Here is a 12,318-nt window from a genome sequence, read left to right as displayed (position 1 = left end):
CAATCTAAATGGCAAAAATCCCAAAATATAACATCATTATACTTCCTTTTCCTTTTGCTGTAACTTGTAGCAGTGTTCCAGTATTGAATGTCATGAAATGTTAACTATCTTGTAGCAAAAACTAGTTATCTGAACAGAATGTACTAGAAATCATCAATTATAATGATCTGATTCTTTATCTTTTTTTAATACCAATACATTAGCAGTTTCAAGAACACATCTCTTTCTCACTCTATTTGTCACAAATTCCATGAAATTGTCAATAATGATAGTGAAAATGATGTTTTATATAGAAGTTTGCATTCATTAGTCATAGCTGAAGAATGTCGCAGCCGCAGCTGTTGCTATAATGTATATATATTCATTAAATGCACAATAGATTCTCCCCTTGTTCTTTACTTTAAGTAGGAAGCCGCCCACATAAGGATAGAGATAATGGATACCAAAGTACAATGCACAGATTTGAGGCAAAAAGGAATGAGAGGAGGGATAAAGGAGCATTCTTCTTAGGCAAGATGTCTAAAAAATGGCAGAAATGGGAAATTGAGTCATATCATTTCTATAATTTGGAACTGTGATGGGCAGAAAAGTGAACAGAAAAGGCTTCTTCTATCTTCCTCCACAGTGACAGAGGTCACCTGTACACTGTGAATGGGAAAACAGATTTAAAGAAAATAGTGCAGTAAATACAGTATTCATCAACCATTTAAATAAGGTTTTCCATTTAAAAACTATTGATCTGTTAGCCAAAAGGGCATGGACTCTTTGAAGTTTTAGAGAAACTTAAAGGGCAACATCAGGGAAAGTCAATAAAATATAATCCCTTTATGTGATTTGTGTTTTAAAAGCTCCTACAACAAAATTAATATAGTGTTTGACTTTTATATATTACCTGGCAGAGGCAGATGCAATATGAAATCCTAATACAACTTTCAAAAAAGATAAACACATTGCACATGATCTGGTAGATTTCAATAGGAGGGAATCATACATCTTCAATATAACACAAGGAAAGCCTTAAGCACGTTCAAAGAAAGGCAAACAGGCCACACACAACTAACACATGCAACAATTTAGCCATTCTAGTTTCTTTGTCGCCTATGTAATAATTTACAGTCCGCAGATGCTCAAGAGTTTTTTTCAGGGACTGGGTTTGCTCCCAGAATTGACCCTGTTGGGAATTATCAGCCAGCAATCAGGTTGGCTGATTCAGGATACATACCCAATGCCCATGCCAAAGCCATTTTTCACCCGTAATCAATAAAGCAATCATGTTTCACTGTAAAGTTAATTCCACCTCCACTGATGAACATCAAAGCCCCGTCCCAAAGTGACTATTGCATCCATTTTATGGGTGTTGTCCCACAATGTAATATCATGGGATGGGAAGATATCTCTTGTGGCTGCTGCAGCTCCAGATGAGCCAGCAGTAGTAGTAAATGGCCTAGGCCCTAGAGGGAACTGCAGATCTGGGAGTAGTCACAAGACCATCTGTAAGGAAAGTAGATGATAACACCCGCCACAGCCAGACTATATAACACATGTATTGGCCTGTGAGGTGATTTCGAGTAATATCCCTTGGCCTTGCCACAGACAGATCACTGCCAGTGGGGGAGACCTCTTTGAGGTAACATCAGTTGCAGTTGCTGCTCATGAAGGCAAGGCTGCTAATGGGTAGGGTTCTCCCCCTACAAAAAAAAAATCAATTTCAATGGGCAGATCACTGCCTGATGTAGTTTAAGTTTGCTGGAACTAATGATCTCTACAGGGTAGGAACTCAATTAATATGCCCCCTGCTTGGAGACTTTTGGATCTAGGAGGATTCCTGAATGCTGTGGATTCCTTGATCTGTGGAATGGGGAGGTGACTCAGGCAGTTGACACAATTACTATGAGGTATTCTCTCTTACTGTTTTTGAAAGACAAAGAGCACTGAAGTGCTTTGATAGGCAGAGTGATGGTGGAGAAAGAAGTGGGATGAATCTGAATCTGTTAAGAGCCCATATTAACACTGGCTTGGTGGCAGTGAAGGCAGCAAAGAGATCGCATAGTGTAGCGTCACCAAATGGAACCATATTCCATGTAGGATAACAAGCGGTTTTTACATTCTGGACCCCATAGTAAGTATGTGTGCACAGTAGACGACTGGCCTATGCAAGGTTACCAAATTTTAAATTCTTCACAGCTATTAAAAATGCAAAGCGCTGCATCACATGCGACTTGGCAGTTCTCTGTTTCTTCCTTTTAAAATTGACACTGAAATTTCAATAAAGGACGGAACAATTGTGAAATGAGAGAGAACCTTAATAATATTGATATATTTAAAAGGCAAGCTAAGCAGAAGTAAGATTCTCTCTTACCATTTTCACCAGAAGGCAATGACACAGTGTGTGTTGGCACAGTATCAGAATTCACTTTTCCATTTTCAAATGTGTCATTTTCAGTCTGCTGTAACTGCCAGTTGAGGCCAAATAGATGCATTGCTGGGGACAAAGAAAACATATCATTTAATAATTCATGAGAGATAAGAAACAATCCACACTAAACCAGTAGTGAAGTTCGCCTTTTACAAAGAACATCTAAGTTTTGTATTTTTAAACACAGTAACAGGCATGTTCGTTCACATAAGCATTTAATTTGTTCAGAATTTGTTTTTGGTTTAGGTAATACCGTAATTACTGAATCCACTTCAAAGACGCAAGGCAGTTTTAGCAAGAATAAATAGTTCTGGTCGCTAAACATAATGCAGGTCACCACCATGGCACAACTCTCAGTCACTTCTTACTATAGCATAATTCCCACATCACTCTCCATACTTCCCTTACCTTCCCAAAGCAACTCACTTCATCTTAAAACAAATGGTTTCCTGGAAGTGTTGAGACAGTGTCTTTACCCTCCAGATTTCTAGTAGTTACCTGAAGATTCTTCCTGCATTGCCTCACTGAACTGCTTCTGAAGTAACAGCCTTGTTGATTTGACAGGGCGGATGGTTCTCTGTTTTGCCATGCTGTGCTGTGGCAGTTTCACAGCGATGAAACATAGCAAGACAGGAAGCATTGCCTAATTATTATCCCACCCAGTCCCAGGTGAGTATTTTTGTTCCGTTTCAAGCTATCAAAGGCATGTGCTTTTCAAGGGTGTGAAAGTCGTTGTGAAACTCTGTCTTCCTTTCAGAGCCATCCTAATTAGTATCACTAGCCTGGTTGATGGCACTGGTAATAACTATGAACAATACATATGGATCATTTCATTGTTTCCCACTTTTCTATTGCTCTCATAACCAGAAAGTTGAAATTTTCTCTAAGGTACATAAAGAAGTATTTGTTTCAGATCTTTGATTCTAAGATCTATTTCCTTTTCTACATTTATTTCCTTTTCTACATCTTAATAATTACTTATTCCCAATACCACTCTTCCTGTCTAAACATCATATCTGGAACACTGCCAGTTTTACACATATTATGAATACCCTGCACATGAAATTCCTTTTCATGACTTGCCTACTGCTTATGTTTTATTGTTGCCTTATTTTACTATGAGTATGCAGAATCCCCAAGGCCAATGTACTGTCAGTTACACTGTCTCAATATCATGGTTTCAATAGAAAAACAAAACAAAGACTGATTCCCACTTGGGCATGTGTGTTCTAAATATTCATTACTTAGAATGTTTCAACTAGTCTGATTTAATACTTAGCAATGTCGATTATTGTGAATGTCAGAAATCTGAAGCTGTGGATATAGTTTTTAACATTCTTCCAGTATATGTTGACAACTACCAGTGAATATTAACAATCACCGCTGAAGAGTTATCATCATTTGCTGATGAAGTTTGACAATCTCCAGGGTCTGATGTTTACAGTAGCATCTCCATTCACTCCTACATTTATTGCTTTAATTTCCGAGAGAAAATTAATTAAAAGACCTTGCTTTCTTTACAGCTTCTGCCTCAGTCACTTTGTAAGATAAAAATAAAAATGTAGTTTTCTAGCTATCTTTGCCTGTTATTCAAAGATGGTGCATATATACTCATCACATTCTTATTTTATTTCGTCTGTTTTATACCTCTTGCCTCTGAAAGCTCATGCCATATTATGACAGTTAGCCTTTATGGTATTATAGTTTGTTTTTCTTTTTGCTGTTACAGTTAACATCACTCTTCAGGAATTTTAACATGTCACAATAATGTGTGGATTCAACTACTAGGGGGAAAAGGACAACAGAAGCTGATGTGTTTGTTAGATATAACTAATGTAGCGTGCTTCAAATTTATCTTCTGAAAGCAAAAATGTACCCATCAAATCTAGCTCCACAATGAATGCAGTTCATGCTCTCATGAAAACTCTCCTAGCCTTTCTAAAACTGCACTCATATCTCTTGTCACTGGATGGCAGAAAGCATAATATATTCTTGTGAGTGGATTAGATCAATCCATTAATCTGGAGTTTTATCAATGGAAGATCTAATCTTGATTGCATAGTTTCCAATTCTGTTTTCACACTACAATCTACAAAAATATGTCAAGATGATGTTGTGGATTAATTTTCTGAAACTTGCTATTTACCCAAAAAAAGGTTAGAGAATATCTTAACAAATATTTTTCATTTTTCATTTCACAGTTGTTCAGCAACAGTTAAAAGAGGAGTTTCTAGACTTGCTTTTAGTTCACCAAGCAGGCATATAAGGCACTTGTCTAAAAATTGCAATGGTTATTTCCCATGTTACATTAATCTGGATAAAATGTTAATCAGTGCCATTACTTATGTACTCAGCATCCAGTCTCAATTGAAGGAGTGTGTTTTGAGAGGGATAGGGAAACAGCTTTTGTGTATTTTCTGTCCACAATGCAGTAGTTATTCCCTACGGGTTCATTTAAATACTTTCACCCTTCACAATGTTTGAACACATTCATCTTCTAATACACCAAACCTCAGTTTTGTAAGTTCTATTTGAAGTGGCTATAGGAAAATAAAAGGGATATTGGAGAATGAATAAGAGAAAAACATCTACAAGGCAAGTCTATGCATTTTTCCATTGGACTTGTCATAGCTGTTAAATACTTAATATTGTTTTGGAGGATAAGGAAAAAAAGTGCAAAGGAACACCTCTTCAAAGTTCTTCAGGAACATGTCACCTCTTTAATAGTACAACTGTACATACATGAAGCATAGTTTTCTATTTTCTATTCCTAATGAAAGGTCAGCAGATTGTGTTGATTGCTCTGTCCATGGCTGAAGGCAGGCAGCAACATTTTGGGATGTGGGGCTCCCAGGATTCAGTTTGCAAACTCATCAAGCTTGAGCTAAAGACAGGAGTTAAGAAGGAAAAAAGAGAGCCCTACATTCCAGAAATAAAGGAAGGAGAAATGGAGCCACTGCAGCTAGCCTCAAAGGTGGGGCTCTGCTAACCTTTCATTGGGAATGGAAAACTATGCTTCAGGTAGGTACAAGAGTATTTTTTCTCCATTCCTGCAATGAAAGGTCAGCAGATTGGGACATACAAGAGCTATCCCAATCTGGTTGACTTGGTGAGAGTGGAGGGATGAAGCAGAGGCTTAGCGGATGTGGGGAAGAGCCAAAGAAAAGGGTGGTTTGCATTCCCGATCTCTGGACCAAAAATGGAAGTAGAAAAAAACAGCTGTTTCCACTAGCCTACTCTGGGCTTCTCCAGCTAAGTTTCCGCCCAAGAGAGTGATGAGTCACAGAGCCATGACGAAAAGGATCCTGGCTTCCTGAAAGCAGATGAGGTATTTCTAAGAGGGGCAGTAAAAGGCTTCTATAAAGACAGGAGTAAGTCAGGAGAGAAGAAGTTGGGAGCAGAATGTGATCTGGCTACACTCAATGAAGGCAGGAACAAAATAGAGACTTGGGAGTCCCCAAACGTTGTTTCCTGACTTAGACTGTGGGTGGAGCAATCAACCCAATCTGCTGACCTTTCATTGCATGAATGGGAAAACTTGTGTTCCATAAAGTTATCTATGAAGGATAGTACAATTACAATGTTAAATATCTCTCTCACATATACAGTCCTATCAAATTAGCATTCTCATTGTGCCTTGTACTCTGTAAGACTGGAAAGGTTTTACATCCCCTTGAATCATAAATCAGAAGAAAAAAAACTTCATTGTTTTAAATTTATATTTTAAATTTATAATTGGTTTAAATTGAAAAGTGAATGATGAATGAAGATCATGATAGAGTTCATTTTAAATTGTTAAATGTGAAATTCAAGAGGTGCAATCCACAATGGCTGATTAACATATTAACAGATGTGGTGGGATTAAATTGTGTGTGAATCTGCCCATCAAACTCATCTCATGCATACAGGCTATTAGTTTGTATCTATGTGTCCTATCAATGATAGCCTTCTTTTTGAAGACGTGTCCAGTTCAAATCCAGTCTAGATATAAAGAGTTACAGAAAGCAAATATTATGGCTAGAAAATCGCCACTTCTACTACAACACACTGAGCATGCACACAGTTCACCTGGTCATAGCCTTTTCCCCTAGAGTGAGATATCTATTTCTATTTCAATTCTACATTTGCATCTATACATATAAATTAGCATGTGTGAATCTGTGACTTATTTTGACCTCTTTTGGGTGGTGTACTTCCTGCTTCTGCAACAGTGGCCAATCTAGGACTATTAAGCATAGTCTAGGTCTATTCAGCTAAATATTGAATGGTGTTGTGAAACCTAAATGAATGTAGTGGTTTGTTTCCAACACTAATCATTCATCTTTTAAATATATGGTGCTTAAACATATATTTTTGCATCCTCTTAGTTTGCTATGCAGTGTCATAAAAATATCTACTGCCTACTTTGCATTTTCTTATTTTGCAATGTGGTGTCATAAAACTATCTACTGCCTTCAACTGTACAGAAAACAAAACTGCAGACCAACCTATCTGCAAAAATGCTCACTGAGCTTGTATTCATACACAAATTTTCACATGGAGTTCTTAAGCCATTTGCTATGCGTGATACTACTTCATAGAAGTAAATCAAAATAATTATCTTGCCTGATTAGTTTTAATATCAAGGAGAATCCTAATGTTTTACATCCAAGCATTCAAAATGCAAGTGATCATGTAAGCTTTACAATCATAACACACTATAACCTACCATTATATGAATCTACAATGGAGACTACAGATATTCTTTGGGATTTAACTATATATTTCTAGTGGGAAAAATATTTGCAGGTGTGAGACTAAATTGTCAAAGCAATATGAGTAACAATCATAAGGTAGGTTATATGGTTTGCACTATGCTGTTCTGCAAGTTACATATAGGCAAGTCATAGTTCATCATCTATTAAGCAAAACAACTTCAACCCTGAGATGCACAGCCTGGCATTCTGAACTTTGTACATACCAAATACATATGGTTGCTCCTAAATTGTTTTCATTCATTTTTAAATAACTTGCTAATAGCATAGGCGCACTACCAATATAATTCAATGACTATGAAGTATTAGCTTCCATCTCTGTGGTATAAATGGCTTAGCTGGGTATAGCTACCAGTGGATGAAACTGAACCAAAGATTATTGTGCCAATGCAGGGATAGTAAACTCTTTTCTGTGGTGGACTGCTCATCTACCAGATCCCATAGTGAGTGCAGTTAGAGTTAAATTGCTTAGTGCCTCCTATTTCTATGCCACCCCTCCCTTTTCTTCCCCCATCACCACCCTAACCCTAACCTATTTTTAGGTGTCAGGCATTTAATATATATATATATATATATATATATATATATATATATATATATATATATTCGCCAGACTTCTGGCCCTTCATTTGGAGGGTATTAGGTACTTGTGGCCTCTTTCTTTCTTATCCTTTAGTTTGGTGGGTTAGACCTGTCTTTATATATATATATTATGGACATGTTTTTAGGTTTTCATTTTGCTTTCATTTTTCAACTTGGTTTTAATGTTTGTATCATTTTGTGAGTTGATTTGGGTCATTTCTCATGGAAAACTGAATAATTAATCATAATCATAATAATATCATAATAATACTTAAATAACAAATGATCATTGAACATATATACATTATTGAACACAATCTGTGGTGGCAATCTGGTAATCATGGTGTAGCAGAGGGGAAAGCACAGCTCTGCAACAATTTTCGGAGCAGGGGTGAAGTCAACCGCAAGAGGACCAGAGTAATGATGGGTCTTTCTGGCTCTGACAAGTCAATAAGGTGCTAATGAAGCTTTCAAGTTTGTGACAGATTATCACAGGGGAAGTCAGAAAATGAGGTAAACAATCGAGGAATGGCAATGAATGCAAAGCGCACAGGGGAAAAAAATCCAAATATCAAATGTCATTATAGACAACAGGTTGCCAATTAAGAACAGGATTCTGACTAGTTTCTACCAGTGCAATTCCTGAGCAGCAGCTCTCTGTAATCACCCATAGCACCAGGCTGCCAGCCACATTTTCAACTTTAGAACCTCCAGAGACTTTTTAAATACTGTAACAAAAGGTATCTTCTAGCAAGATACCTTGCTTTCAGGTTGTAGCCAAAACAGGGTCATTGAGAAATTCAGATGGAGTTGTCAGCAGCCTCAGAAGATCCAGAGGTTTTGCAGAAGCACCACAAAATCTTTAGGCAAAACAATATGAGGGGACCAAAACAACAATCCCAAAACAGCCCAAGGAGGACAAAGGATGCTGAGTGGCTACAGAGTGTCTGCTGCAAATGGAAAAGTGGGGTGGTGAACAGAGTATTCTGGAAGATGGCATGGCTAGCTGGTGGGCAACCTGAACAGGAGCACTCTATATTTTACTTCAATTATATCTGAATTCAATTATATTCCTTATCATCACTCACAGCACTCATATTAACACCATAATCTCCTTTAGTTAGAAGGCTGGACTAGTACTCTACAAAGGTTTATGGTATACAGACTAGGCAATACATACAGACCAACATAAATAACAAGATTTTAGTTTAAATCAGGGGAACCAGTGGCAAACCAGATGTTTTACTATAACTCTCTTCATCCCTGGACATTCACCATGCTGGCTAGGGTTGCAGGCTCCCAATCCTTCCTTTAAACAATGAGCTCTTCAAGATGCTGGAACAATAATTTTTTTTACTGTGTATTAATCCATACAAGCTTGAAGTATAGGTCATATTTTAAATTTAAGAAAAGATTAGATGCCTAGATTTTAAGTCACAAGTAAACAGGAAAGTACGCAGGTAAAGGTGCTCAAAATGAAAGTGTAGAAAGTAAAAAACAAAACACAGAAAGACATAAGAGTCGAGCTAACAAAAAGAACCGCGCTAATAGCATGATAAAATTTGAAATGAATTAATGATGCTCCACAGACTTTATACCACTCTTAGCTCTCTAAGGAAACTTTCTACTTGTAAAATATCTAGATAAATATTCATCTCTCTTCTAGATTATCAGATAAGATAAGATGGTCAACCTTTCTGGGGGTGAGGGGGGGAATCACTATATACATATATCTATGTTCCGTTAGGATTTTAGGGGTGGCTTGCTCAAAATTTAATTTGGTATTATTAAAAATGCAGTTTCAGTTTGCCATACTGCACAAACCCAGAAAATAAAACGCAGCAGTGTGATTTGCAAAAGAACTTTGTGATAAACCCTTCAGTTGAAAATGAGCCTATTTCAAGGTGGAGGTTGGTGTTGATTGGTCAACCATTATACTTTAAATTCCTTGATATCTTATCATGTTGCTTTTATCCTTCTGACTGCCAATTATCTTGCTTTATCTCTTTTTGTACAGGCTGCTTGCCCCACTGAGTATTTTCTTTTCAGTGCCACTGACAACAACAACATGCGACACTTGCAACACCAATCAAATATTAATAGTGTGCAGAGCTGAAATTGTAAATATTGTATTATGCTTTGAGCTTTGTATGAGGTGGAAGGCATTTCCATGATAACTATTTCTCAAAATATTACTGGGGTGATTGCCTATGACAGTAGAAAAACTATCTGGGATTGATCTCCCATTACTTAGGTCCACCAAACCCAAGAATACAGCATTTCTTTAAAAAAAGGTTACCTTCAGAATTCTTATTAAAACTGTATTTTTTTTAAAAAAAAATATTATATCCTTTGCTTCTTTAAAAAGAGTTCTAGAGACACTTTTTGTTCCAGCTGAGGCAGATGAAGGTGTCCTGTTGTGCTGCTGCAAATGCACCATGGCGTTTCTTCTTTCTGTGCTCCTTCCAGAGGTCATTTCTCCTCTGATCACTGCTATGGATGCACAACCTGACTGTCTGTCTTCAGGCACTGTGGTTTTCTTCAAAGGATTCCCACATGGCAGGATTGATGTTGCCAGGCTTCTCTTCACACTTGCAAACATCTTTGTAACACACAGTTGGTCTGCCAAAGGCCTAGTGCCTGAAGCCAGCTCCTTGTAGAGCGTGTCCTTGGGGAGCCTGCCATCTTCTGTTCTGTGGACATGACCAAGCCAGCACAGACGTCACTGAGATAGGACTGTAAACATGCTGGCAATGTGGGCTTGGGACAGCACATCTTTGTTTGAGATTCTGTTCTGCCGTGTGATGCCCAAAATCTTTCTGACAATGCGCATGTAGAAAGCGTTGAGGTGTAGCTTGCGGCAGGTGTAAATTGCTCATGACTCACATCCATAAAGCAGTGTGCTCAAAATGCAAGCTTGGTATATCTGAAGGGCACCCAATTGGTTGCTTCTGGACTACATAAACAAGTCCAGGCAACCAATAGTAGAATAAAAGCCACAAAGTAGACAAGTGAAACACCCATCTAGTGGTGTACCTAGTGGTGAACTTACCGACTGCCATCAATTTCTACCTATGTCTGGAATCTCCTGGACATACCTGGAATACTGTAGTCGGCAGCAGGATCCTGGCAGAAATCTGCAAAATCTGGACATATCATTGATTGCTTTTCAAAAATGGTAAAACTAAAAAAGCTCAACAACTTTTGTGTCCAGATTATCACTTTTTGAAATATGGCAACCCTATTTCTACCACAATTTAAAAATCTGATATTTGGGGGTATTTTTGCCATAATTTTGCTGCCACTGTCCATAGTTTAGGTGAGTTTGTTGCACCTCCTTTGGGAGAATGAATTGAGACGCTGAGGCACCTGAAGTGATAAGGGACACAGGTGGCTTTAAAAGGCTGGCATTGCCTTCCCTGTCCTTGTTGTTTCCTGCCTGGCAGCCCACCCAACCTCTTGTACCCCCATAATTTAAAGTATGGGATTAAGCAGTTGCCATTTCTGGGACCAAGTAATAACCCCACAATCAGCAAAACAAATCTCATTTCTTATTTGCCTAATTCATGTTATAGCAGTCGTGGGGTGGGATGGGGAGATATGGTAATTTGGTTGGTTTGGTGCAACACTCAGTTTGACACAGCTAGCAAGTGCACTATAGTCAGGAAGGGAGTTAAATAGAGGCTACCTTAGTTACGGTAACTGATTTCTGACAGCTGACCAACAGGAAGTGTTATGGAAGCAGAATTACTCAGTTTGTTTGAACACATCTACTGCTGTCCAGGCAAGATGCAATGGGTTAATGATAGCACATTTTTATACTCATTGCTGTTATCTTTAAGGTAAGTGGATGAGTGGGCAAGCACAAAAAAGTCATATTTGTGCTCATTGTTGATCTTGATAAGTTGTTGCATTTTTTTGCCTTTTACCTCATTTGTCTTCCATCTTCATTTTTGGGGAAGAGAAATAACCCTTTGCAAACTATAAATCAAACAACTGAAAATAACATGCTGGCAGCCATCACCATAAGAAGTGTCAAGGATACTCATTAGAGCTGTATTTCTCATTGGCTTGCTGCCTGCACTACATGGTCCTTGTGATTACTGTGTCATAGTAAAACAACCTTTGAATAAAGATTTAAATGTCACGATATTTAATGTACTGCAATACAAATTATGATTTTGCTATGATATGTTTCAGTTGTGTCACTCCTCAGATCAGCTCAAGATGGATGGGTTTACTCAAGGGTTCACAGAAGCAGTAGTAAGACATGGTCTCATGCACCAATGAGCTGCTTAATCTAATCAAGCAGGATTTATGATGCTGACATATATATATATACACACACACATGTATATAAAGGACAAAATGCATTTTACATTGCTATTGCTATTTAAATATTTGTTTTACTACAGGAAAAGGCTGCTTGGCATACATTTTCCTTTTGACCCTTGGTAATTCAGTAATAACTTTTGAAGTTAGAGGTTAATAAAATGCAGATGCACCTGGAGACATGACAGCTGCTGGGAGGTTAGAATTGCAGAAAAGGCTGACAAATAGGTCAAG

General features: G+C 37.8%; 1 protein-coding gene across 50 annotated transcripts in view; it reads right to left on the bottom strand.

Annotated features, from left to right (window-relative positions):
• The window catches only part of TENM3 (teneurin transmembrane protein 3), a 1,268,022-nt gene that overhangs the window by 102,373 nt on the left and 1,153,331 nt on the right, over positions 1 to 12,318 (bottom strand). For all 50 annotated transcript variants that reach the window (XM_083459440.1, XM_083459473.1, XM_083459433.1 and 47 more), the window contains one exon: positions 2,360 to 2,482. In XM_083459440.1, coding sequence (XP_083315566.1) covers positions 2,360 to 2,482 — 123 coding nt within the window. The remainder of the gene's footprint in view (positions 1 to 2,359; positions 2,483 to 12,318) is intronic.

The sequence above is a fragment of the Podarcis liolepis genome (assembly GCF_965112155.1).
Source record: "Podarcis liolepis genome assembly, chromosome: 9".
NCBI classification, from domain to species: domain Eukaryota; kingdom Metazoa; phylum Chordata; class Lepidosauria; order Squamata; family Lacertidae; genus Podarcis; species Podarcis liolepis.
Note: the sequence above shows the minus strand (reverse complement) of the source record. Positions and strands in the feature narration are given on the sequence as shown.